The 23707-nt window shown below is 41.3% G+C and overlaps 1 protein-coding gene across 6 annotated transcripts in view; it reads right to left on the bottom strand.

Moving 5' to 3' along the window:
- Positions 1-23707, bottom strand: part of LOC124143688 (FHF complex subunit HOOK interacting protein 1B-like) — a 55659-nt gene that overhangs the window by 1954 nt on the left and 29998 nt on the right. For 2 of the 6 annotated variants that reach the window (XM_046512734.2, XM_046512735.2), the window contains exons 2-13: positions 22753-23567; positions 22192-22350; positions 19455-19541; positions 18346-18393; positions 11849-12016; positions 10921-11000; positions 10572-10751; positions 6199-6336; positions 4240-5210; positions 3581-3759; positions 2267-2471; positions 809-1088 (exon numbers count right to left, since the gene is read on the bottom strand). In XM_046512734.2, coding sequence (XP_046368690.2) covers positions 809-1088; positions 2267-2471; positions 3581-3759; positions 4240-5210; positions 6199-6336; positions 10572-10751; positions 10921-11000; positions 11849-12016; positions 18346-18393; positions 19455-19541; positions 22192-22350; positions 22753-23499 — 3242 coding nt within the window. In that variant the 5' untranslated portion in view covers positions 23500-23567. Of the gene's footprint in view, positions 1-788; positions 1089-2266; positions 2472-3580; positions 3760-4239; positions 5211-6198; positions 6337-10571; positions 10752-10920; positions 11001-11848; positions 12017-14512; positions 14537-18345; positions 18394-19454; positions 19542-22191; positions 22351-22752; positions 23568-23707 lie in introns of all 6 variants that reach the window. The other 4 variants (XM_046512736.2, XM_046512737.2, XM_046512738.2 and 1 more) reach the window with 4 other exon arrangements.

Below are 23707 nucleotides of genomic sequence, written 5' to 3'. Positions count from 1 at the left end.
AGTGCATTGTATGCTGCTATTAGCAGTACTGTCACCATATAACCTGGCAAGACATACAACAGGGTTTCAAAGAGTGTTCCCATTAGGGGACCAGCCTAAGTGTTGTGCATAACGAGTGAACACATCAACTGCTAGACTTTCTGACCATGGTCCACATCTTGTCAAATAAGTGATACTACCCATTAGGGGACCAGCCTAAGTGTTGTGCATAACGAGTGAACACATTAACTGCTAGACTTTCTGACCATGGTCCACATCTTGTCAAATAAGTGATACTACCCATTAGAGGACCAGTCTAGGTGTTGTGCCAGACAGGTGAACACATCAACTGCTAGACTATCTGACCATGGTCCACATCTTGTCAAACAAGTGATACTACCCATGAGGTGTTGTGCGAGACAGGTGAACACATCAACTGCTAGACTATCTGACCATGGTCCACATCTTGTCACATAAGTGATACTACCCATGAGGTGTTGTGCATAACGAGTGAACACATCAACTGCTAGACTATCTGACCATGGTCCACATCTTGTCACATAAGTGATACTACCCATGAGGTGTTGTGCGAGACAGGTGAACACATGAACTGCTCGACTATCTGACCATGGTCCACATCTTGTCAAGTAAGTGATACTACCCATGAGGAGACCAACCGAGGTGTTGTGCGAGACAGGTGAACACATTAACTGCTAGACTATCTGACCATGGTCTTGCCAAACAAGTGATAGTGCTGCCCCGTCCAGTAGTGCAATGTGAAATGTGATGCAGTATAAATATCTAGCTACCACTTCAACTGCTGCCGTACCCCTCGTCCATGCTGAGGATTGCATGCTCCTGAGCAAGGGCAGCTAATTCCTTCGTGAACTCATCTAGGATGATGGCGCAGTAGACAGCGTTCCATGTCTTCAGTGACTCCTCTGCACTGTTGGATGGCTCGTCATGGGTTCGATTGATGAACAGATAGCCTACTCCCCCCGGAACCCGCTGGAGTTGTGTCCCTTTGTTCCCAATATTAAGGCCTTTCTTGCTGGCTGGGCTCCGTCGAAACAACAGGTCACGGAGAGATTGGGAAGGGCTTCGCTTTTCTGTAATGAAAAGGAAACATTTCGTGGATTGTTGGTAACAGAAATCTCATACAAAGTACATTGAAACCCTTGTAATGTGCAATTACCAGTGAAATCATAGATGGCATGGGTCTAGAGTAATGTCCATTTTTACATTTATGTGGTATACAGACTTTAGCAACAAAATTGATTTATTTACAAATAAAAAGTGGCCGGATAAACAGGGTCATTGGAAAAGATTGTACGAGTTTGCATGCTATCAATTTGAGAATAACCAAGCTACAAGGAATTACAAATTATCTGTCCTGAATGAATGGTGAAAATTCAGAAATAAACAGATAAAATGTTCAGATGACATAATGTAATCAGTTTGTGACATCATGAACAATTAATCATGTCGTACTGTATTTCTTTCAACAATGAAGCATTGTGACATCCAATCTCATTAAAATCAGATCTAAGTTCTCGCTGCCGCTAAACAAAGATCTGAGGACATCCCATTACGGGTCACGTCAGAACGACCTTTCACGAATTTTGATCGACCACTGAAATGACTAACAAGAAGTCAACATCAGCCAATTAGGAAGTAGCTTTCTCGAGCTTTATGGCACTTGTTTCAACCTGGCGACTTCCATTTCAGACTACGCTTGAAAAACATGTTGACACAGTTCACGATTAAAATTTTGAAAACGGAACAAACAAACATTCCTGAATGTCTAATATATGGTTGAGATTGTATGCCAGGGCATCCCACGTAGTGTGCAACGCCACCTCCATTCAAATGTTTATCCCACGGAAGCGAGAGATAGACGATATGGGCCGTAGCTGTCGTTCAGAATACACTGTGTTAACGTTTTCGAGGTTATATGATTAGAAAACACATTCCGACTGTCACTTTCATGATCTGGTAAGCGACGCTTTGATTGTTCGGATGAAAGGTTGTTCTGATGTGACCCGTAATGGGATGTCCTCAGATCTTTGTTTAGCGATAGCGAGAACTAAGATCTGATTTTAATGAGATTGTGTGACATCAAATGGATTCAACTGACTAATCAGCATTGAGAGCAGCTAAAATGCACATGTAAAATATCAGAAAGTTATTACACACGACCATTCTACCCTTATGTGTAATATGTAAATGTTCACACCAGCAACAGTTGTGATCTATCACCAGTACTTCCAGGAGTTATAGAGGTTACCTTTCGTTGGGATCTCGGAGATGGTTGCTGCCCGAGCAGGTTTGACCGGAGATGACCCAAGACTCGCCGGCACAGGGTGGAACCCTGCACTGAAGTAACTCTCTTCTCGGGACAGAAGATTCTTGCGAGCGAGGATGATTAGGTTTTCAAAGTTGGGGATAGTTAAGGCATAGTTGTCCACTCTCTGGCGCACAGAGGATAGCACCTGAACAGAGACAACTGGCATTAGAGACAGAAATTCAGATGGCCGTCGGTCACCGGTAGTCAGACTTTTGACAGATAGAAATGCTAAGCAAGGCTTCACACGTTTCATAATTTCAAGTAACTAGCAAGGAGTAGTCTTACTTACAGTGTCAATTTAATAAATTAATGAACAGCCATGAAAAATCATAATTGAACTTCTGAGCATCATACATTCTGTATCATAGTAAAAAGCTGTCTGAGCTTTATTGACTTAGTCAAGTGCTTTTCTTATCGTGACGTTCACTGGACAGATCGTATATATTCATCCGATCATGAACGGTATTGCATTGATTTGTTATGGTTCACCTGCCAGTTTTGTTGATTTGTGAGCACATGGCATGAGCAAGTTTGTGTTTTGTTTATGTCTTATTGACCTTTGCCACTGACTAATGACATTTCTTGGGTCTAGTCATTGACCTATGTGCAGCTTTTCGTATCAAAATCACTGAGAGATAGGTAAGAAACTCCATGTCAGTTAACTGTTTTACTCTGCAAAAGAACTGACTAAATCCAGTAGACTCCTAGTGATATACTCATACAGTGAGTATCACCTCCTTGGTCTACTGAAGGAAGGAGCGTTTGCCCGGAGAGCAGAGGATCGGTGGTTCGATGGTAAAAGGTACTTGTTGTTACCCTGTCTGACGCTCGGCATAAGGGGGATGACACAAGGACAAGCCAACTCAGAGTCGCTATGCTCCAGCATGGTATCTCAAACCAGCATCAGTCCACACAGGTACAAGAAGCCATCGCCTTCACAAAGCCTTAACATGAGTTGTAACTATATCAACATGAAACAGGAAAGACGAGGTGGTGGATCAGCAAGTAGGACCCACCTGCACCAGCAACTTGACTGGGTTGAAAGATGATGATTTGGTTTATCAAGAATTACCTCCCTGCACCAGCAACTTGACTGGGTTGAAAGATGATGATTTGGTTTATCAAGAATTACCTCCCTGCACCAGCAACTTGACTGGGTTGAAAGATGATGATTTGGTTTAGCAAGAAGGACATACCTGCACCAGCAACTTGACTGGGTTGTGATGATGATTTGGTTTAGCAAGAAGGACATACCTGCACCAGTGACTTGACTGTGGGTTGAAAGACGAGGTTGTGGTTTAGCAAGAAGGACCGGAGTATGGGCTGGGGGTAGGCTCCCAGCTGGGCCACGATGCCGGTCAGCAGCAGGTTCATGTACAGAGAGTTCTGGGTCATACTCTCCAGCTTGGAGAACACCGCGGCCAGGAAGGGACCTGCAACACAGGCAATGAAGTCAGACTTGTCATATGACTCCCGAACAGTAACTAGTAACAACTTCTTTCTCGACAACAATATATTCACATAGCCATTGCCTATATACCAATGAGTTAAGGTATATCTTTCTTAATTATATGGAAGACCTCACTATATGTTACCTCCACAATAATCTCCTATGACAAATTGTATTGAAGGAGTTAAAGAGAGATCAGAATACAAATGACATATCATCAATCTACTATATAATCAAGTTTACAGTGAGAAATATTCTAGCCTTCACGGTTAGTAAATGTTATGGTAAATGGTTAAAATGTAACTTGCAGTTGACAAGCCTGCTGTAAATACTAACACCACACATTGTTCAAAATTAACAGTATCCTGGGTCATTAAGGCTAGCTGCTAGTCAGGGAACCTCCAGGTCTAGTCCTATTGTCTAAGTGTGAACACTGCACTACAGTGATAGAAGAGTGGCTGACCTATGTTGGGTGCACTGCTGGAGTAGCGTGGTGTGAAGGCCCGGGAGGCGACAGAGGGGGAGGGGCTGGCAGCCATACTGAAGGGCATGTCCACTTCCGTCCATCGACTCGGCGACAGCGTCAGGTCAGGGGTCAGGAAGCTTCGTTGAGGCAGCTCCTGCAGAACCTTCTGGGCGTTGGACCGGTCCGGGGAGGACATTGTGATCTCCACGTAACTCGACATATCCCTGAGGTTGAGGCTGCACGGAACATCCACGTTGGACCGGACAGAACTGTGAAAGCTGCTCCCTGACTTGTTTGACTCCTGGGAGTACAAAATAGTGTCATTCCCAACTGAAGTCGCATTGAAAGAATGGGACATATTTGATAGCACCGATTCTAAACTCTGCATACTGTCCTCTATAGAAGAAGCTGAATCATCAGCTGGGTCAAATTCATCCAGGTAGCGAATAAAAGAATCTAAACTATCTAACGATGAAAACAGTTTTGAAAGACTTGGCGACTTCACCATCTCACTATGGGATGAGTTATTGCACAAAGATGACATGTCTCTTCCTGGCTCCATCTTGTCCGTCGAGTTGTCCATACAGCCGTTAACAATCACATCGGCTACTACTCCACTGTTCTTAGAGTTCATATTGCCGTGGGAGAAGAGTTGGACTCTGGGAGATGTCGTCTCCTCAACACCTGTCCTGTCTCCTCCCAAATCCGATGCAGGTTTTACCCGCGAATCTGACTGACTTTTATCACCATCAGCTTTGTTCTCACTGGCTATCTTGTCAAGGAAACAATCCGGGGGCGGTGTCTCTCCATTATAAGGGGCAGACCAGTTCCGACATGCTCGGGCACATTTTGTCAATCGATAACGAGCATCATGCAAATATTCAAAATAACTTGTTTCAAAGTCCTCGATTCTCGTTTCAGGAGTAATGGGTGTTTGTGGGCTTCTTCTAACAGCTTCCTGTGTTGCCCTGGCAACAGAAATTTACATAATCAGGGAAAAGCCACAAAGAAAATGAATTATACCCATCAAGAGAATGTACTCAATAGATATGCTTTAAACATACAATATATATTTAATGATAACTAGATAGTGAATGATATGAAAAACAAAAAGATCTAATCTTAAATCACTTGATTCAATTTCAATGAGGAACATCATGCTTGCTGGGACCATTCTCAGTGCATCTATCAATCTTATTATCCATACAACAAACATGCATACATTCGTTTCAACAAAAGGCATCACAGTCTAGTGCATTCTTATAACAAAACTAAATAAACGTAACATTTGTCTGCTCAAACATTCTCAGGGATAATGTTTCTGTAGACATGCTAATCTCAGAATAGAGAACAATGCAACACCCAGGTGACATTTTCTCAAGGTCACTGCAGTTTCTCAATTAAATATGTTAAAAATATGTTGTTTCTTTAAAAATCTAATAATTATTGGCAGCAATCAAAAACTAAATCCAAATTGTCTACAGTTATCTTTGGATAATAACGACAAAATTTGGCTAGAGTACAATGACATATTCTATTCCATTAAACCTTTTACTCACCTACAACTAGTAGACTCATGGTCCCATCTAAACCTATACAGATTTACACACCAATAGGAACAGAACTCCAGTCATCCAATAAAGAAGTCAATATAATACAATTGTGTAATTGGGGAAGTAATATACATGAATCAAATACACAAGTGATGTAACGATACAGCAACTATACACAGCAGTCGATAAATTATGAGGCTGGCAAGTCTTACGACAGACAAAACTAAGAATGTTCGCGAATTGCACTGGAGACGAAATTTTAACAATTTTAAAATTTGTAAACTACAGATTATTCGACCAGCTGTCTCGTTACATCTCAGGTAGACGTGGAATGAAAAGCTCACAGGGAAATGGCGATGGAAAGTTTCACAGCATCTGGCATTAGTGTAAGTCAACCACTTACGGTACAAGCTGGGAATTGCTTCGTTTAGTCTTGGAGTTCTTTCGGGAGAAAAAATCTCCAAAAGGTTTGTTGGGCCTTGCGATTGGGTTAGGACTGCTCGAGGGTCGTCTAGTTCTACTGTTTCTATCATTTAGAGAGCTACAGACAAAATAAGTGCAGGAATAACCAAATGGTACTGTACACACCACAACCAACACTATACAAAGTGGGGAACTTGATAGTTTAGTTCATATCACTGGCAGTACTATATCTTTGATCTTTTATTACACACCAAAATGGCACATAACATCTTTAACATGTTGAATGGCATGGTATAAGGATTTCACAAAAAGAGAATTCCTTCAAGTATTTGTTCACATTTTCAAATTCAGAATACAACTTTTTCACAATGTATCCACGAAATGTCTGCTGACATATTAGCTAAATTATCAAGTTTCCTTGGTGAAATGGATATCAGAAAGTAAACAAAATATATCAGAGCTTGAAAAGACAAAGAGTTGCTGAAAAGTCCCCAAGTAAGAGCAAGCCAAGAATCTAACCACTGAAAATCAGGTGTTCAGATAGCCTCTGGATTCAAATTATTTTTAAGTTTAAGATATTTTTCCACATTTTACTAATAAGACCACTTAGAATATCATGAACACAGGACAATCAATTTAAACATCATGAAAATTTTTTGCTCTCCCATCTGAAAAACTTTCCTTTGGTGATATGATAGAGTGTTTTTGTTCAGTCAACATAGCAAGAAGGCTCAACATGTGTTAAGTGGCTCTTATAGATGACACTGTCCATAAAACTATTATTGATACTATTATCCATACAACTGTTACAACGATAGAAACTAACAGTTTTGTCCACTAATCCTGATAATGATAACGTACTGTATAGCAAAACCCTTTAAAATAACTAAATTCTGATAGTCCTTATGATACATTAACTATAGGGCAGTTTGACTAGTGACAATTTCTATCACTGTTGTCTGAGTCTGAGGGGACCAACACTGGCTATTATTGATGCTATTATCCATACAACTGTTAATAATCTGAGGGTTACAACACTGACTCTTATTAATGCTATTAGCAATACAACTGTAAACGGTGCAACTCTGACGATTATTGATGCTATTATCCTCACAACTGGTAACAGTCTGACAGTAGTAAGCAGAAGGAGAGTTTTGAAAAAAGATTCAGCAACATGCAAACATCATGAAAATGGCCACTTTCTTCATTAAGAAATACTGATGTAGATACTGATAGATATATATATCAGTATATATTGTCTGGGTCACGACAAACGACATTTTTGGATAGAGTGTCACTTTTATGATCTTGGTCACAATGTCATCTCAGCCTGGTCAGAATATCATGGTCTGGGTCACAGCAAAAGTCATCTTGGTCCAGACTGTCAGTATTGTGGTCGGAGTCACAGCAAAAGTCATCTTGGTCCAGACTGTCAGTATCATGGTCTGGGTCACAGCAAAAGTCATCTTGGTCCAGACTGTCAGTATTGTAGTCGGAGTCACAGCAAAAGTCATCCTGGTCCAGACTGTCAGTATTGTAGTCGGAGTCACAATGAACGACATCTCGGTCCATACTGGCAGTATCGTGGTCGGAGTCACAGTGATTGACATCTCGGTCCATACTGTCAGTATTGTAGTCGGAGTCACAATGAATGACATCTCGGTGCATACTGTCAGTATTGTGGTCGGAGTCACAGTGAACGGCATCTGGGTCTAGACTGTCAGTATCATGGTCGGAGTCACAGTGAACAACATCTCGGTCCATACTGTCAGTATCATGGTCGGAGTCACAGTGCCATCTCGGTCCAAACTGTCAGTATCATGGTCGGAGTCACAGTGAACAACATCTCGGTCCATACTGTCAGTATCATGGTCGGAGTCACAGTGCAATCTCGGTCCAAACTGTCAGTATCATGGTCGGAGTCACAGTGAACGACATCTGGGTCCATACTGTCAGTATCATGGTCGGAGTCACAGTGAACAGCATCTGGGTCTAGACTGTAAGTATCGTGTTCGGAGTCACAGTGAACGGCATCTGGGTCTAGACTGTAAGTATCGTGTTCGGTGTCACAGTGAACAACATCTCGGTCCATACTGTCTGTATCGTGGTCGGAGTCACAATGAACGACATCCCGATCCATACTGTCTGTATCGTGGTCGGAGTCACAGTGAACGACATCTCGGTCCATACTGTCTGTATCGTGGTCGGAGTCACAATGAACGACATCTCGGTCCATACTGGCAGTATCGTGGTCGGAGTCACAGTGAACGGCATCTCGGTCCATACTGTCAGTATCGTGGTCGGAGTCACAGTGAACGGCATCTGGGTCTAGACTGTAAGTATCGTGTTCGGAGTCACAGTGAACAACATCTCGGTCCATACTGTCTGTATCGTGGTTGGAGTCACAATGAACGACATCCCGGTCCATACTGTCTGTATCGTGGTCGGAGTCACAGTGAACGGCATCTCGGTCCATACTGTCTGTATCGTGGTCGGAGTCACAATGAACGACATCTCGGTCCATACTGGCAGTATCGTGGTCGGAGTCACAGTGAACGGCATCTCGGTCCATACTGTCAGTATCGTGGTCGGAGTCACAGTGAACGGCATCTGGGTCTAGACTGTAAGTATCTTGATCAGAGTCACAGTGAACGGCATCTGGGTCTAGACTGTCAGTATCATGGTCGGAGTCACAGTGAACAACATCTCGGTCCATACTGTCAGTATCATGGTTGGAGTCACAGTGCCATCTCGGTCCAAACTGTCAGTATCATGGTCGGAGTCACAGTGAACGGCATCTCGGTCCATACTGTCAGTATCATGGTCGGAGTCACAGTGCCATCTCGGTCCAAACTGTCAGTATTATGGTCGGAGTCACAGTGAACGATATCTGGGTCCATACTGTCAGTATCATGGTCGGAGTCACAGTGCCATCTCGGTCCAAACTGTCAGTATTATGGTCGGAGTCACAGTGAACGATATCTGGGTCCATACTGTCAGTATCATGGTCGGAGTCACAGTGCCATCTCGGTCCAAACTGTCAGTATCATGGTCGGAGTCACAGTGAACGACATCTCGGTCCATACTGTCAGTATCATGGTCGGAGTCACAATGAACGACATCTCGGTCCATACTGGCAGTATCGTGGTCGGAGTCACAGTGAACGGCATCTCGGTCCATACTGTCAGTATCGTGGTCGGAGTCACAGTGAACGGCATCTGGGTCTAGACTGTAAGTATCGTGTTCGGAGTCACAGTGAACGGCATCTCGGTCCATACTGTCTGTATCGTGGTCGGAGTCACAATGAACGACATCTCGGTCCATACTGGCAGTATCGTGGTCGGAGTCACAGTGAACAACATCTCGGTCCATACTGTCTGTATCGTGGTCGGAGTCACAATGAACGACATCCCGGTCCATACTGTCTGTATCGTGGTCGGAGTCACAGTGAACGGCATCTCGGTCCATACTGTCTGTATCGTGGTCGGAGTCACAATGAACGACATCTCGGTCCATACTGGCAGTATCGTGGTCGGAGTCACAGTGAACGGCATCTCAGTCCATACTGTCAGTATCGTGGTCGGAGTCACAGTGAACGGCATCTGGATCTAGACTGTAAGTATCGGTTCGGAGTCACAGTGAACAACATCTCGGTCCATACTGTCTGTATCGTGGTCGGAGTCACAATGAACGACATCAGGTCCATACTGTCTGTATCGCGGTCGGAGTCACAGTGAATGGCATCTCGGTCCATACTGTCTGTATCGTGGTCGGAGTCACAATGAACGACATCTCGGTCCATACTGGCAGTATCGTGGTCGGAGTCACAATGAACGACATCCCGGTCCATACTGTCTGTATCGTGGTCGGAGTCACAGTGAACGGCATCTCGGTCCATACTGTCTGTATCGTGGTTGGAGTCACAATGAACGACATCTCGGTCCATACTGGCAGTATCGTGGTCGGAGTCACAGTGAACGGCATCTCGGTCCATACTGTCAGTATCGTGGTCGGAGTCACAGTGAACGGACATCTCGGTCCATACTGTCAGTATCATGGTGGGAGTCGCAGTGCCATCTCGGTCCAAACTGTCAGTATCACAGTCTGTGTCACAGCAAACTGAGGGTTACAGGAGTGACAATGAATTACAGCAATGATGTATGCCTGGCCTAGATACTAAAATTACTAGATTACTAAAAGTGAGTACCAGACCTATAGAAAACCAAACCCTTCAAATCTCAATAAAGAAAAATAATTTCAGCAAAGACATGACCATGTTCAAGATGACAAGAAGACATTATAGAGGAAATATGCAAGCGGTTAGTAGTGGCATGGCCGGACGATGCAGTGTACCTGGTCGAGGGAAGTGTCTTATCGTTACTGTGAGAGGAGGATTTAGGGCTTTCCGTGCTCCTCGACATGCAGCAGGACGGACGCAGAGACAGGAACTTCTCCGCACTTTTACTGTAAAGGTCAAGGTCCTTCACCGACCTTCGTTGACTGACCATTACGTGGGTACAGGGAATCAGGTATCTGCAACACAAGGGTTATTCATTCATTATTATTATCGATGATGATGATGATGATGATTATGATGATGATGATGATTTTAGATAGACTAGTGACACACAGTAGGTCTGTGTCATTAAAATGTCCTGACCAATGATAGCAGTTCTAGTATTGAACATGAGATGCTACTTACTTGAAGACCAGCTGGAGCATGACATCCTCACAGTTGAGATTGATCAACGTCTTGAACAGCGACAGTGACACCAGAGACAGCTGCAGCAAACAGACAAAACATGCAGTCAGTGCAAACTACATCTCCAGGTGGGGACTGTCTACAAGCCTGACCCAAACACATTGTACATGGCCCGACTACTCTCACATACACCAGAGCATGTATTTAACAAAACATTCACCACATTCTGTTTCTCTATCAGCCTATACTCATCCCCTTCTCTATCAGCCTATACTCATCCCCTTCTCTATAAGCCTATACTCACCCCTTCTCTATCAGCCTATACTCACCCCCTTCTCTATCAGCCTATACTCATCCCCTTCTCTATCAGCCTATACTCATCCCCTTCTCTATCAGCCTATACTCATCCCCTTCTCTGTAAGCCTATACTCACCCCCTTCTCTATCAGCCTATACTCATCCCCTTCTCTATCAGCCTATACTCATCCCCTTCTCTATCAGCCTATACTCATCCCCTTCTCTGTAAGCCTATACTCACCCCCTTCTCTATCAGCCTATACTCACCCCTTCTCTATCAGCCTATACTCACCCCCTTCTCTATCAGCCTATACTCATCCCCTTCTCTATCAGCCTATACCCATCCCCTTCTCTGTAAGCCTATACTCATCCCCTTCTCTTACCGCACTAAGCAATATTCCTGCTATATGACAGTGGTCTGTAAATAATGGAATCTTGACTAGACAATCCAGTGACTGTTAGTCGCCTCTTCCGACAAGCATAGTCACCTCTTAGGGCATGCATGGGTTGCTGAAGACATATATAAACCCAAATCTTCATGGGGCCATGGACACTTTGAGTTTTTGAACTTTTACACTGTGCGCCTCCTCAAATCCCCACTGGAAGCTAACACTGAGCTTAAGGCTTCTTACCCGTGAACTGGAGTTGATTCTGGTGATCAGTGAATCAAGGATGACGATCTCATCATTCTTCTCCAGCAGTATAAACTTGAGTACAGCCCGGATGAGAACTGGCTCCGTGATACGTCGTAGGAATAGGTCAAGGTAGGCGGTGGCTGTCATCACTTCCTCTCGGGAATTCTGTAAAACAGCACACAGTTCATTGAAACAGGAAGCATGAAGACTTACCTCCCCTTTTCAAGGTCCTCAAAATTAGCAGTATTGAAAGTGCTGCCGGGTTTATGTGTTATGAGACTATGGTCATTACATGGATAAATCTGTAACATTTGGAAAATACATAATTGTCACCGTTTCCATTTACAGCATGCTAAGCATCAATTATGTTTTGTTTGTTTGTTTGTTGTTTAACGCCGCACTCAGCAGTATTCCAGCTATATGAAGACGTATTCTACCCCAGAATCTTTATGGGTCCATCGATTATGACAAGGACAAGAATACTGTACCGAAAATACCGTACCTTAAATATGTAATCTCATTATCAAACTGATCACACTGTAGCAACAGTTATCAAAAGGCTTTGAACCCTTTTTCTTAGAAATGATTAACCTTTTTCTGAGAAATGATTTATCACTTTCCTAAGATCCATCTGCCCCATGTAAATAGTATGCTTCAGGTGATCAGAATGATATATCCTTTGTATATGCTATACTTGCCTATTTATGCCATAAATCAGTGGAGAAAGAGCATAGAAAATTGAAATATTCCTGACTAAAAACACAACAGGCCTTTGCGAAACTGTACAATAAAAGAACGTGCAGATACATGTGACTGCATTCAAAGACTATTAAGCACAACATCTTTACAAATATCTACACGGCTTGCCACAACAACAGGTAACCTTACGAGTTTCTATACAGTCAGATACTCATGATATAAAGAAGTGAAGCATCTCATGTACCCGTTACATATTCAGACCAGAAGATGTCACACTTGGTCAACAATATTTACTGACTAACAATTCAATAAAAAAAAATACCATTGTTGTGCAAAATAATGCATTTCATAACTAAAAATAATTATTCCACTATGAATAAAATGAGTGCAATGTGATATAGCCGTGATCCCAGTATTATAAAGGATGCAAAGAGTGAGTAGTTATCACTGAGTCAGCAATTTTGCATCTTAGATTCAGCACTTGAAGTATTCAAGCCTTGAGCAGGCACACCAGTGGTTGATAATTTGAGCACTGATCCACGCATGATGACACACAATCTACCAGGTCACCTCTGTCGGTGTCACTTGGTGGTCACCAACTCAAGATCTCCCCGTGACGGATATTGTGATAACCCGATTCCACTTTTAATTGGCCCTAAAAAGTCAGTGATTTAGTTTGTTAGTTTGGATAAACAATGCTTTGAAAAGTATTTCTGCTTTATCATGGCGTGTCAGCTCGATTTGGGAAGAAAACCTGAAAAGATGCAGGTTAGACGTTTATCACTTTGGCGAAACAAGCCAGGACAGGTTTGGTGTTAACAAAAATAAACATATTTAAATAGGATGAATCCAAGATTCAAACCCACAATAGTATGTTCCAGCATGCCAAAGGGACACTACTCTTTACAGTGAACTGCATGCAGAACTGACACCTTTTCCAACTGGAAAAATACGGCTATTTAACACATAGGGTAGGTCTCTCAGAAGAATAAAGCCGATGGATAAACCCGGTATCTGTTGGTGTCAATTATGGATAAATATGCAAATAACAAAATGTCAGGTTACTGAGGTTGGTACTACTTTCAGTGATTACAATCAAACATTGCGTCATCTTGTCCATCAGTGATCGAGTCAGAATTGACCTTCGGAAGTCTGGACAAATTACTGGTATAATTGTTATCATTGTCAAAATATTAGTTTAACAGACTGTATATCAGTGTCTAACAGAGGCGTAGCTGAGTCCTTTTACAAGTGTAGACAACATTGGTAAAGCAATTTAGCAAGGGCACTAATGACCCTAACAAACCTGACATATCATTGACAACAGTTGCTTCCCTTTGATACAGGGCAATACACTAATGATCACAGGTATAGTGCCTCCAGTTCGAGGATCACAATCAGGCCAAATCTAAAAACCAAATCCTTAAAAAAATGCAGTTTCACAACTTTAGACAGGAGTCCAAAGCCCCAATCTACCGTAGTAAAATACTGTTCGGCCATGTCAGTTCAACTATAATATTCATCTGATACCACTGAAATCTCAAACTGATGCCAAGAGCGAAACTCAGACATAAAAGTTTGTATCCTGATATTGCTAAGAGGAGTAACTGCTCAGTGAGATGAGCACCTTGTACCACCCTTGACTCCCTTGAACCAACTTGGACTTGACCAGCATCATGTGCACAAAAAAAGCATGCTACTTACACTTGGCAGCAGTCCAGAAATATACCATATAAGGTGTCAAAGGTTACATGTCTGTCTTAAAACTAGGTTACACTTTCATGCACTGTCAGGTAAGATATTATATGTGAATTAAGTTCACCATAGGGTAGAAAATCATTCTTTCTGCAGAGATATATAATGTCATGCGCTAAAGAATTATTTCAGCATTCAATTTATTAATTAGTTTAGACATGCTTACACTTGTATATTAGGGTTCTATCAGAAAAGTGCATAACTTACATCAAGATCCATCATACAACCACTCTAAATCAAAACATACAAACAAGTGGTAACATTACAGTTATCAAGAACACTGTACAAGGTTGATATACTACTCAACATTTGCTAAGGATCACACCTTTGACTAAAGAGGACTATTTTGGTCCTAACCAAATGTTGAGTAGTACAGTTTATCACCAAGAATAGTTTAACACGTAACATATACAGAGCTCATGCTGTCTCACAAATTGAGTTATCAGTGAACCCTCTGCTGACAGAATGGAAGTGATTTGGCAACATGTTCAAAGCAGAAACAAATGTATTATCTATTTCATTTAGCTCTGACAGCTAGAGAAGTCTGGAAGGTAATTTAAGGTACCGACGTTTACTACAATATCTGAAAAACTATTGGACCTACTCCAGTCAAAGTTGGTATGAGAATCAGGAATCACGCACGCACAAATACAGTGTAAGCGTTGGGCGTCATAACGTGCGTGATTCCCGTGCACCCTTTCGAGTTGAGTTGATTGGTTCAACTGCGTCATATGGCCCTGTGACGCAGGGGTAGCATTATGCAGATGGCTGTTACAATGAATGCTCGTTCCACCCGTGACGAACAGGTCTGGTTGTTGATGAAATATAGTGATAACTAAACAGACAGATTTTTTATTCATGGACCGATTGTCTTTAAATGTAATATCCAGTTATGTATGACTGTTTAATAATCTCATACCAACTTTGACTGGAGTAGGTCCAATAGTTTTTCAGATATTGTAATAAATGTCAGTACCTTAAATTACCTTCCCGACTATAGGTTCTGATGTGGGAGAGTAGAGGCGCTGCCTGAAGGTGTTTGAGTTAACACAGGGATCCTGTCTACACTGTCTGTGACAAACATCAAGTGTTGATGTTCAAACACCAGGTTGGGGCTGTATCCAGGGATAATACTGGAGACATTCGGACATTTACAGGATTTCATCAACTTTTAGGGCATCCATCTATTTCTTTACCAAATTTGAACAATATCTGTAGGACATTTGGATAACTGGCAATGTCCTAGGAAATGAACCGATGGGAAACCCTGGCATCCTGCTGATTCCATTACGTCACATGAAATCATCCTCCTTTATCAAGGCTATTATTTCCACTGTCAAATCACTGATCATTGGTAATCCTGTCGCCATAATAACGGCGAAGGAACCAAATAATATTTTGTGACATATTCCAAGAATTGGTATACCTTCAGTATCATAACATGTTGAGGTTACAAAAGTGTTTCAAAATTGATAATGCATCTGCATGATATGCTGTGAATCTGTCATATCACACGTGATTAGTGTTGGATACGAATGTGTTATACACCAGTAATAGCTGGTGGAAATGGTAGCCTTGACAACATGGTGATGTGAGGCTGTGTGCTGGAGATGAATACAGTGATACAACACACAACATGCTGCTACTCAGTGCAACCACACTACAACAAAACATACACATGTCTATCAGGGAGTTGATGTGTTCAATAGTTAGTCATAAACCTTCCACTGTGTACAGAATAACACTGTAACACTAGATCAAAAATATTCCTTCACCAAGACTAAATGTTGACATTGATTACACTGATCTACTATATCAAAAAGAAAACTATTCTGTGAGCATGGTGGGTATGAAATGAAGGCATGCCAAAATAACACAGGATTTGGTTTATATTTGTTTGTTTTTTAACACCACACTCAGCAATATTCCAGCTATATGATGGAGGCGTAAACAATCATAATCCAGTGACTGACATCATGAGCATTGAACTATGCAGTTGGGATACGATGACAATCATCAACGAGTCTGACCACCCAATCCCGTTAGTTGCCTCTTTCAACAAGACCAATTCTAAGACAAGCATGGGTTGCTGAAGACCAATTCTACCCCAGATCTTCACAGGATATATAACCATGACAAGACATGATAATTTCCATTTCATAACATCCAGTGATATAAAAAAATGGGTCTCTCAAAAAGATTAAATCTTCCCAAAATTGGAATTCTTTGAAAGGAAAAAGAAAGTAATCTAAATACAAAGTAATTTTCAAGTAAATATCTGATATATAGAGGATTACTATTTTTCTACCTGTTGTACTGAAAACTAAAAGTGATGAATGTTGCCAAGCTCAAACTTCATTCTTTAAGTCAGTTATCTGTTATGTACAATCTGTTCACTGCAAAAAGGGCTGAAACATTGCTGAAGCAGCGAAAGCAACAAGCATCTGGCTACTTGAGAACAGGTCACATGTTATATGTGCTGTGAGAATTGTTTCTGCTAACCAAAAATTTCAAAAGCTAAAATAGTTTCACACAAATAACAAAATTATGGAATGCAAATAACAAACTTTGACCTAAATACATACCCACAGTCAACTCTGGACCCAACAAACGTGAAGGGACCCGAAATATCAGTATGTACTTCATGGAGTTTATTTTCCTCATAATCATTAGGAGATGGACATTTGGGAGATGATCATGCTTTCAATGTAGATCAAGATTACCTTTGGGCAAACTGAACTTGGAAACGAATTTGCAAATCTATCAATGATGACAACAACTCCCCACATCTGATTCTGTTATATCCATAGATGACTGTATATCAAACTATCACAAAAACATTGTATTAGGCCTATATATATATAGGGCTGGGACGAGTTCAAATTTTCTTCCCAGCTACCCGACCCCCTATTACCCGATCCTACCCGGGTACCTGCAGTAGGTTTCAAGAGTTGGGTACAAAATGTCTGCTTGGGAATTGTTTTACCGGAGCCCTGGCAAAAAGGATTTAGATAAAATGATCTGGTTATGCATACACTGAAGATGACTGAAGCTTTATCCTTATTCAAACATATAAAAATCAGAAGAAATGCATGCAGTGCTCAAAATAGCTGCCAAGTCCCTAAGCCAAATGCCAGTGACTTTTAAATTTGGGTAGTGACATTTCCGTAAAGCTGGCCCGACTGTCTAGTCAGTACATATTTATTTCTACAAATCATCAAGTCAGTTAGGTGCCATTAAAGGTCAAAATCTGTTGTCAATTTTTTTTCATTTCATAGTTCATAGGAAGAGTTAGTTTGGGGCTACAAATATATGATGAGCGCTTGCATTACATTATTTGTTTACAAGCCCTCCTGGCCAGTGAACATTGGAAACTAATTCGTACACTGAATGCAACCATAGTTAGAAAGAAAAGCAAACATTAGTGACTTGTAGCTTTAGTTATAGTGAAGTTATAGTGAACTTTTGCCTAGTTACTGACTAACCACGGGTCCGGGTAGTCCTGTTGGTACCCGGTCCCACTCAGTACCTGCTGACCCGAGTACCCAAGTTACCCCTTCCAGACCTGATATACACATTATCCTATAAAACTTTCATGCCTCATGTGAATCAAATCTATCAACGGTCAATGCATGCAGATGCTTCGAACAGAAAAATTAAACATAAAAAAATAAAAAGTCTCCCACCTTCCATCTTCTCAAAACATGGATTAAAATCTAATAATTCATTTACTATGGAGTTAATTGACAAAAATCTAATCCCCTTGTATTGTATCATTGGTAGTGGATGCATAGAATATGGGTTCAAACTTGTCAGTCTTCACAACCGTGTGTGCAAGTACCACACCAGTGCCCACAATATGATGAAATGAAACCGAGTGAAGCTGACTACCATCCAACCTTCAGCACATGGAGATGAGATGCAGTTAGAGATGACGACACAAAGCAAAGATAACAAAAGACACAGACTAGTCATCAAACCTCATGTACAACCAAACTGTCACAATGCGAAGCCGCTGTTTGTTAGTGAATATTACTGACCGCAAACATTCCCGTATCTAGGAGTGGTAATGGAAGGCCAGGGATATCCTGATTTGGTGAGGAAATGACAAATGAAAATCATTTAAGTTCTAATTTTGCAAAATAAAAAAAATTAAAAAATTTATCATTTGAAAATGTAAACAACAGGCAGATGTTGCACATTGGAAATTTAATCTTATTTATCCTTCTTTGGGCTTTCTGACATTTTGACAGAAGCAAAGACAATATCACATTATTACTTTGAAGAAATATAAAATCAAAGACATATCGTAAATTATAAATATATTGAATACAAATATCTATTTGTTGGTAGAAAACACTGAGAAAATCAAGCATGAAAGTTGCAGCCATGTTAAGAGTTAACTGCAATTGACACCACAATCAGTTATCTTAGTTATCTAAGTAAAAAGAATTATTCATAAACATCTATTACAGTAAAACAGACAAAAGCATTAGTAATAAGTCATGTATCTTATTGTGTAGAACTATATCTAAACACTGACTGTATACATTTTAAATTCCTTCATCTTGAAATAACATATGCATCACTAAGGTCTCTTTGGGCTGTAACTAAACACAAGGTTTAACATGTGTATCAATGTCATGAATGGGATATAATACATTATCAGAACGATGAGATCTGATTGGTCCAAGTGATATTGATTAAATACTATGTATCCTGCCTTGGAAGGAAGTAAATTTCTCAGCGGGAGAATAAATCCCTTATACCCAGCAACAAACAAGACAGGCTTTTGTAAAAGTAGGACCTGTATATCAGGGATCAGTGTATCAGGGAACAGGTATCCCATGTGAAAGGTTACAGCCCAAACAGTTCCTGCTATGTTTAATCTGGGAATGTGCATCTTCGCGAAAAGACTTGACAGGTGTGCTGCAAAGTATTGGTCAATACTTCATGTTTTTTCATTTTACCTTGACAAACATAAAGCAAAATGTTTCTAACATTACCAATAATCTTGTTTCATAAAGGGGACAAATAAGAAACCTACAAAGTTCACATTAAAGAAGATGTTTACTCAGCAACAGGTGTCAGTAGAAGCATCTGTTATAATGGAAGGGAGCTGCCTCATCTCACAGACATGTCTACCCACCTGATGGAGAGCTGGACCCAGCACTGGTACCAGGAACCCATCATAGATGTACTTGATCAACTGGTTCTTCACTAATGGATGGGCAATCTGAAACATAGTGAGTCAATTGTTGGTTGATGTCTTCTCCACGAGCTCACCACAGTCAGAGTATTCTGTTAGTTATCACTGATCAAGAGCTGAGTATCATCAAGCTCCCATGTCACTGATAGTTACCAACATGAACATTGACCATGGATAAAACCAAATGTTATTTCAAATATTCAAGATTATCTAAGTCTATACCCAGGGGTCACTTTAGGAATTTTCTGACATGGGCCCTTTATGTGAAAATTTCAAATACTCCAGAGGTACACCCATACAGCACAATGTTAAAATGCCCCATTGTATTTTTTAATGTGGGCCTTAAATCATGACTATAACAGGATCTTTGCATATAGAACACTTTATCATATAATTGGTAGCTTTCTTGGTCAACGGATAAAAACGATATCAATGGTCAAATGCAGATACAGATGCAAATATCAGCCGTCAAGTACGGACACTTTCCGTGTTTACAAACAAATATGGTGTCACTCTTGTCTTTCGGCTATCAGTTCAGAATTAATCATCGGGAATCTGGAAAAGGTACTGGGATAATTGCTATCATTAGCAAAAGAATAGTGCAGTATGTTGAAAATCAGTGTCTAACTGTGATGTAGTTGGGGCATTTTCAGTTTTTGCAACTTTGGAGGTATAAATTGCGAGACAATTTAGCGGGAACACTAGCCTAGAGGGATCAGTTTCCATATCTGTGCTTGTAAAACACACCTGCATTATAACCTCTATATATCCAAAACTGGTGATCATCAATGACTGACAAATTTGAACGAACTAATTGTATACCATTGTATACGAATGTTGAAATCCCATCTGATCCCCTCAAATAGCTGACTTTTTATTTATTAAAGTTCAAGTGTCAGCAAACACTTAGAACCAGTCAGTGAACAAACAGAGAATCCCAATGTCATCTGATATCAAATACATCAACACAAGTCAATAAAAGTTTAAAACTCTAAAGCTTGTTTTGACGTGTGTTGATGTGTTTGATATCAAAAGACACGAGGAGGAGATTCTATTTATCATTCTTCTAACTTTTTCAGGTTAAGATAGATAACAACCAGTAGTGCCTTGAGTGTGAAAACTAGAGCTAACCTGCTAATGTGGCAGAGAGAAAAGTCATGTCATTTGATTGTGACTGTCATGGTAACTGATGATGTCACAATGGTCTGCAAAGCACAGTGATGTAATTCATTGTAGCAATAGCTCCTAGGTTGATATATATCTCTAGAGGTAGACAGTTTAAAGAACAGTTTTATACAATGCACTCTTAATATTTACACTGACTGTTTGTTTTTATCATTATCTGTACTGTCTGGCACATATACGCTTTTAACAGTATTCCAGTTATATCACGGCGTGTCAGCTTAATGTGGGAGGAAAGCACGAAGTGATGCAGGTCTCAGACGTTTACCACTTCGGTGAAACCCACGAGCACGGGTATGGTGCTGACAAACCTAGAAACATAATCGGGCCGAACCGGGATTCGAACCCACAATCATAGATTTCTGGCGTGCCCAAGGGACACAACTCTGCACAGCGAATCGCGGCGCCTTAGACGACTAGGCCACCCGTGCCCCCCACAGTGCAAGATCATAGGGCACACAGATACCACACAAGTCCATGAATCTATGTATTGTCAATTTGCATTCTCAGATCCCTAGGGAGAATACAAACAATGCTTCCAAAAAAAGCCAGTCTAGACTAATGGCTATTCTAAATTGACAATAACAGCATTAATAATTTAGAATACATGTGTAGTTTCATATTACCAGAATTGGATATATTTCAGTTGACACCTACTGACTTATCAGTAGAGGTCAGAGCATAAGATATCAGGTTCTACAGCATTCAGAAAGGTCTCAGTGTGTGTTTGTTTTTTGTTGAACAACACACTCAGTGCATGACAGTATCCTGTTTTAGAATCCTCACAGTTCCCAAGTGAGTTGAGAGCATGTTCAGACAGTATTGCAGGAAAAGAGATTAGATAAATACAGCAACAAAGCATTACAAGTCACTTACACACTAGCATGTTCAGACAGTAAGAGTCTAGGTTCAGACAGTAAGAGACTAGGTTCAGACAGTAAGTTTCTAGGTTCAGACAGTAAGAGACTAGGTTCAGACAGTAAGAGTCTAGGTTCAGACAGTAAGAGACTAGGTTCAGACAGTAAGAGTCTAGGTTCAGACAGTAAGAGACTAGGTTCAGACAGTAAGAGTCTATGTTCAGACAGTACGAGTCTGGGTTCAGACAGAGAGAGTCTAGGTTCAGACAGTAAGAGTCTAGGCATCTGCCTGGATGTCAGCATTACCAATATCTTGCACATTAAGAAAGTCAGAGTCTAGGTATCTACCTGGATCTCCTTGCAAAAAGCGATCTTAGCCCTAAGATGATCGTAACTCCCATACTTTAACATAGACTTACAATAGTTGTAGTGCTAAGATTGCTTTTTCCGGATGGGACCCTGGGCCCCGTTCCACAATGCCATCTTAGCGCTAAGGTGATCGTAAGTCCCATACTTTAACACTGGCTTACGACAGTCGTAACGCTAAGATCGCTTTGTGGAACGGTGCCCTGGATGACAGCATTACAAATCTCTGACATGTTCTGACAGTTCTGCGGGATAAGAGTCTAGGTATGTACCTGGATGACAGCATTACAGAACTCCAGGGAGTTGAGGAACATCTGTAGATCGGGCATCCTGGCAATGTCTTCATCAGTCACCATGTACCAGTCCTCACTCGGTGGCGATATCTTGCGTGGCAGTGATGAGTACAGTCCAGACAGGCCTGTGGCCAACACCTTCAACACCAGGCACAGAATATACAGGAGACTGGGACATACGAAGCTGACACACATACCTTTCAGAAAACAATCCTGAGATAACAATAGCTAACAAAAGACTGAAATACATTTCACATTTTCTGCTATATAAAGATTCCGGAATTGTTATGGTTATATCTTTTCTAAATATATCAGTAAATTATTCATCTTATTTTAAAGGATAAAATGCCACCGAAAATCTGAACGGCAGTTGATTGAACCGGATGTTGATTTTGTCACACAATTTTGAATGAACTATGTATCATAATGCAAAGACTCATTAGTCGAGCCAAAAAATGATTCCGTAATTCCAGCCTAGTTCTGCAAGGGTGGAAACTGGACTTATTAAACATTGACCTGATGCAGGATGAACATACTCACAGGACAGAAATCTGAGTCTGCGGTGTACTGGCCTATGTGGGGATACTTGGCTGACAAGGCCATCAGCAGGAGGAGAGCATCACGAGCATTCTGGCCGATCGGCCCCTCTCTGTGGATGTAGGGGATGAGCAGGGAGAAGATGAGGAATCGGGCTGGACCATGGTCAGCGTTGGTGTTGAAGAAGCTCTCAAGGATGACTGTCTGCTGCGAGATGCAGACGCAGATCTGGTGCAGCACGAGGACAGTGCGGTACTCGATCTCCTCTGACTGGATGGTCTGGTCGGTGCAGGAGGAGAGCAGCTTCATCAGTGGTCGAATAACTGGCTTGTGGATCAGCAGGAGCTGTTTGGACTGGTTGATAGCGAGTTCAAACATTCGCAGCTGATCATATTTCAGTTTTCCAAGCCCTTCTCTTGTTGGCATGCTCAAAGCACAGAATTTTTCAAACACTTCTTTTTCAAGAAGAAAATGTAAAATTGGTCCAGGCATTCCATCAATTCCTTCTTCCCCGACGAGCAAAGTGACCATGTGCTCAAAGTTATGTATTACAGTGTCAATGTCATCCACAGTTCCCTTGCTTCCATCCTTCTTGCTCTCGATGACATTCAGAGCCTGTTGCCAGTGATTGCGGAACACCTCCAGACAAGTCTGAGGGTCTGTGTCCCGTCTGTTCTGATTGGATAGATGGTCAGGGGAGCCAGCCACTCGGCCCTCCTGCCGAACACTCCCCCTCTTGAACCAGCTCATTGTCCTCACACAACGTCCTCACACTATGTCGTTACACTATCACATACTGCAATCAGCCTGCAATCACCCTGAAACAAGGAAATACACGTTAAATGATGACAGCAGAAATACAATGTTTCACTCATAGTAATACTTCAATATGATATATTATTCAATTATTATTTGTATAAAAAATCAACTAAATTCTAGAAATTTATTGCTGCATATA

This window comes from Haliotis rufescens, unplaced genomic scaffold (genome assembly GCF_023055435.1).
Source record: "Haliotis rufescens isolate VD_foot unplaced genomic scaffold, xgHalRufe1.0.p SCAF_7, whole genome shotgun sequence".
NCBI classification, from domain to species: Eukaryota; Metazoa; Mollusca; class Gastropoda; order Lepetellida; family Haliotidae; genus Haliotis; species Haliotis rufescens.
Note: the sequence above shows the minus strand (reverse complement) of the source record. Positions and strands in the feature narration are given on the sequence as shown.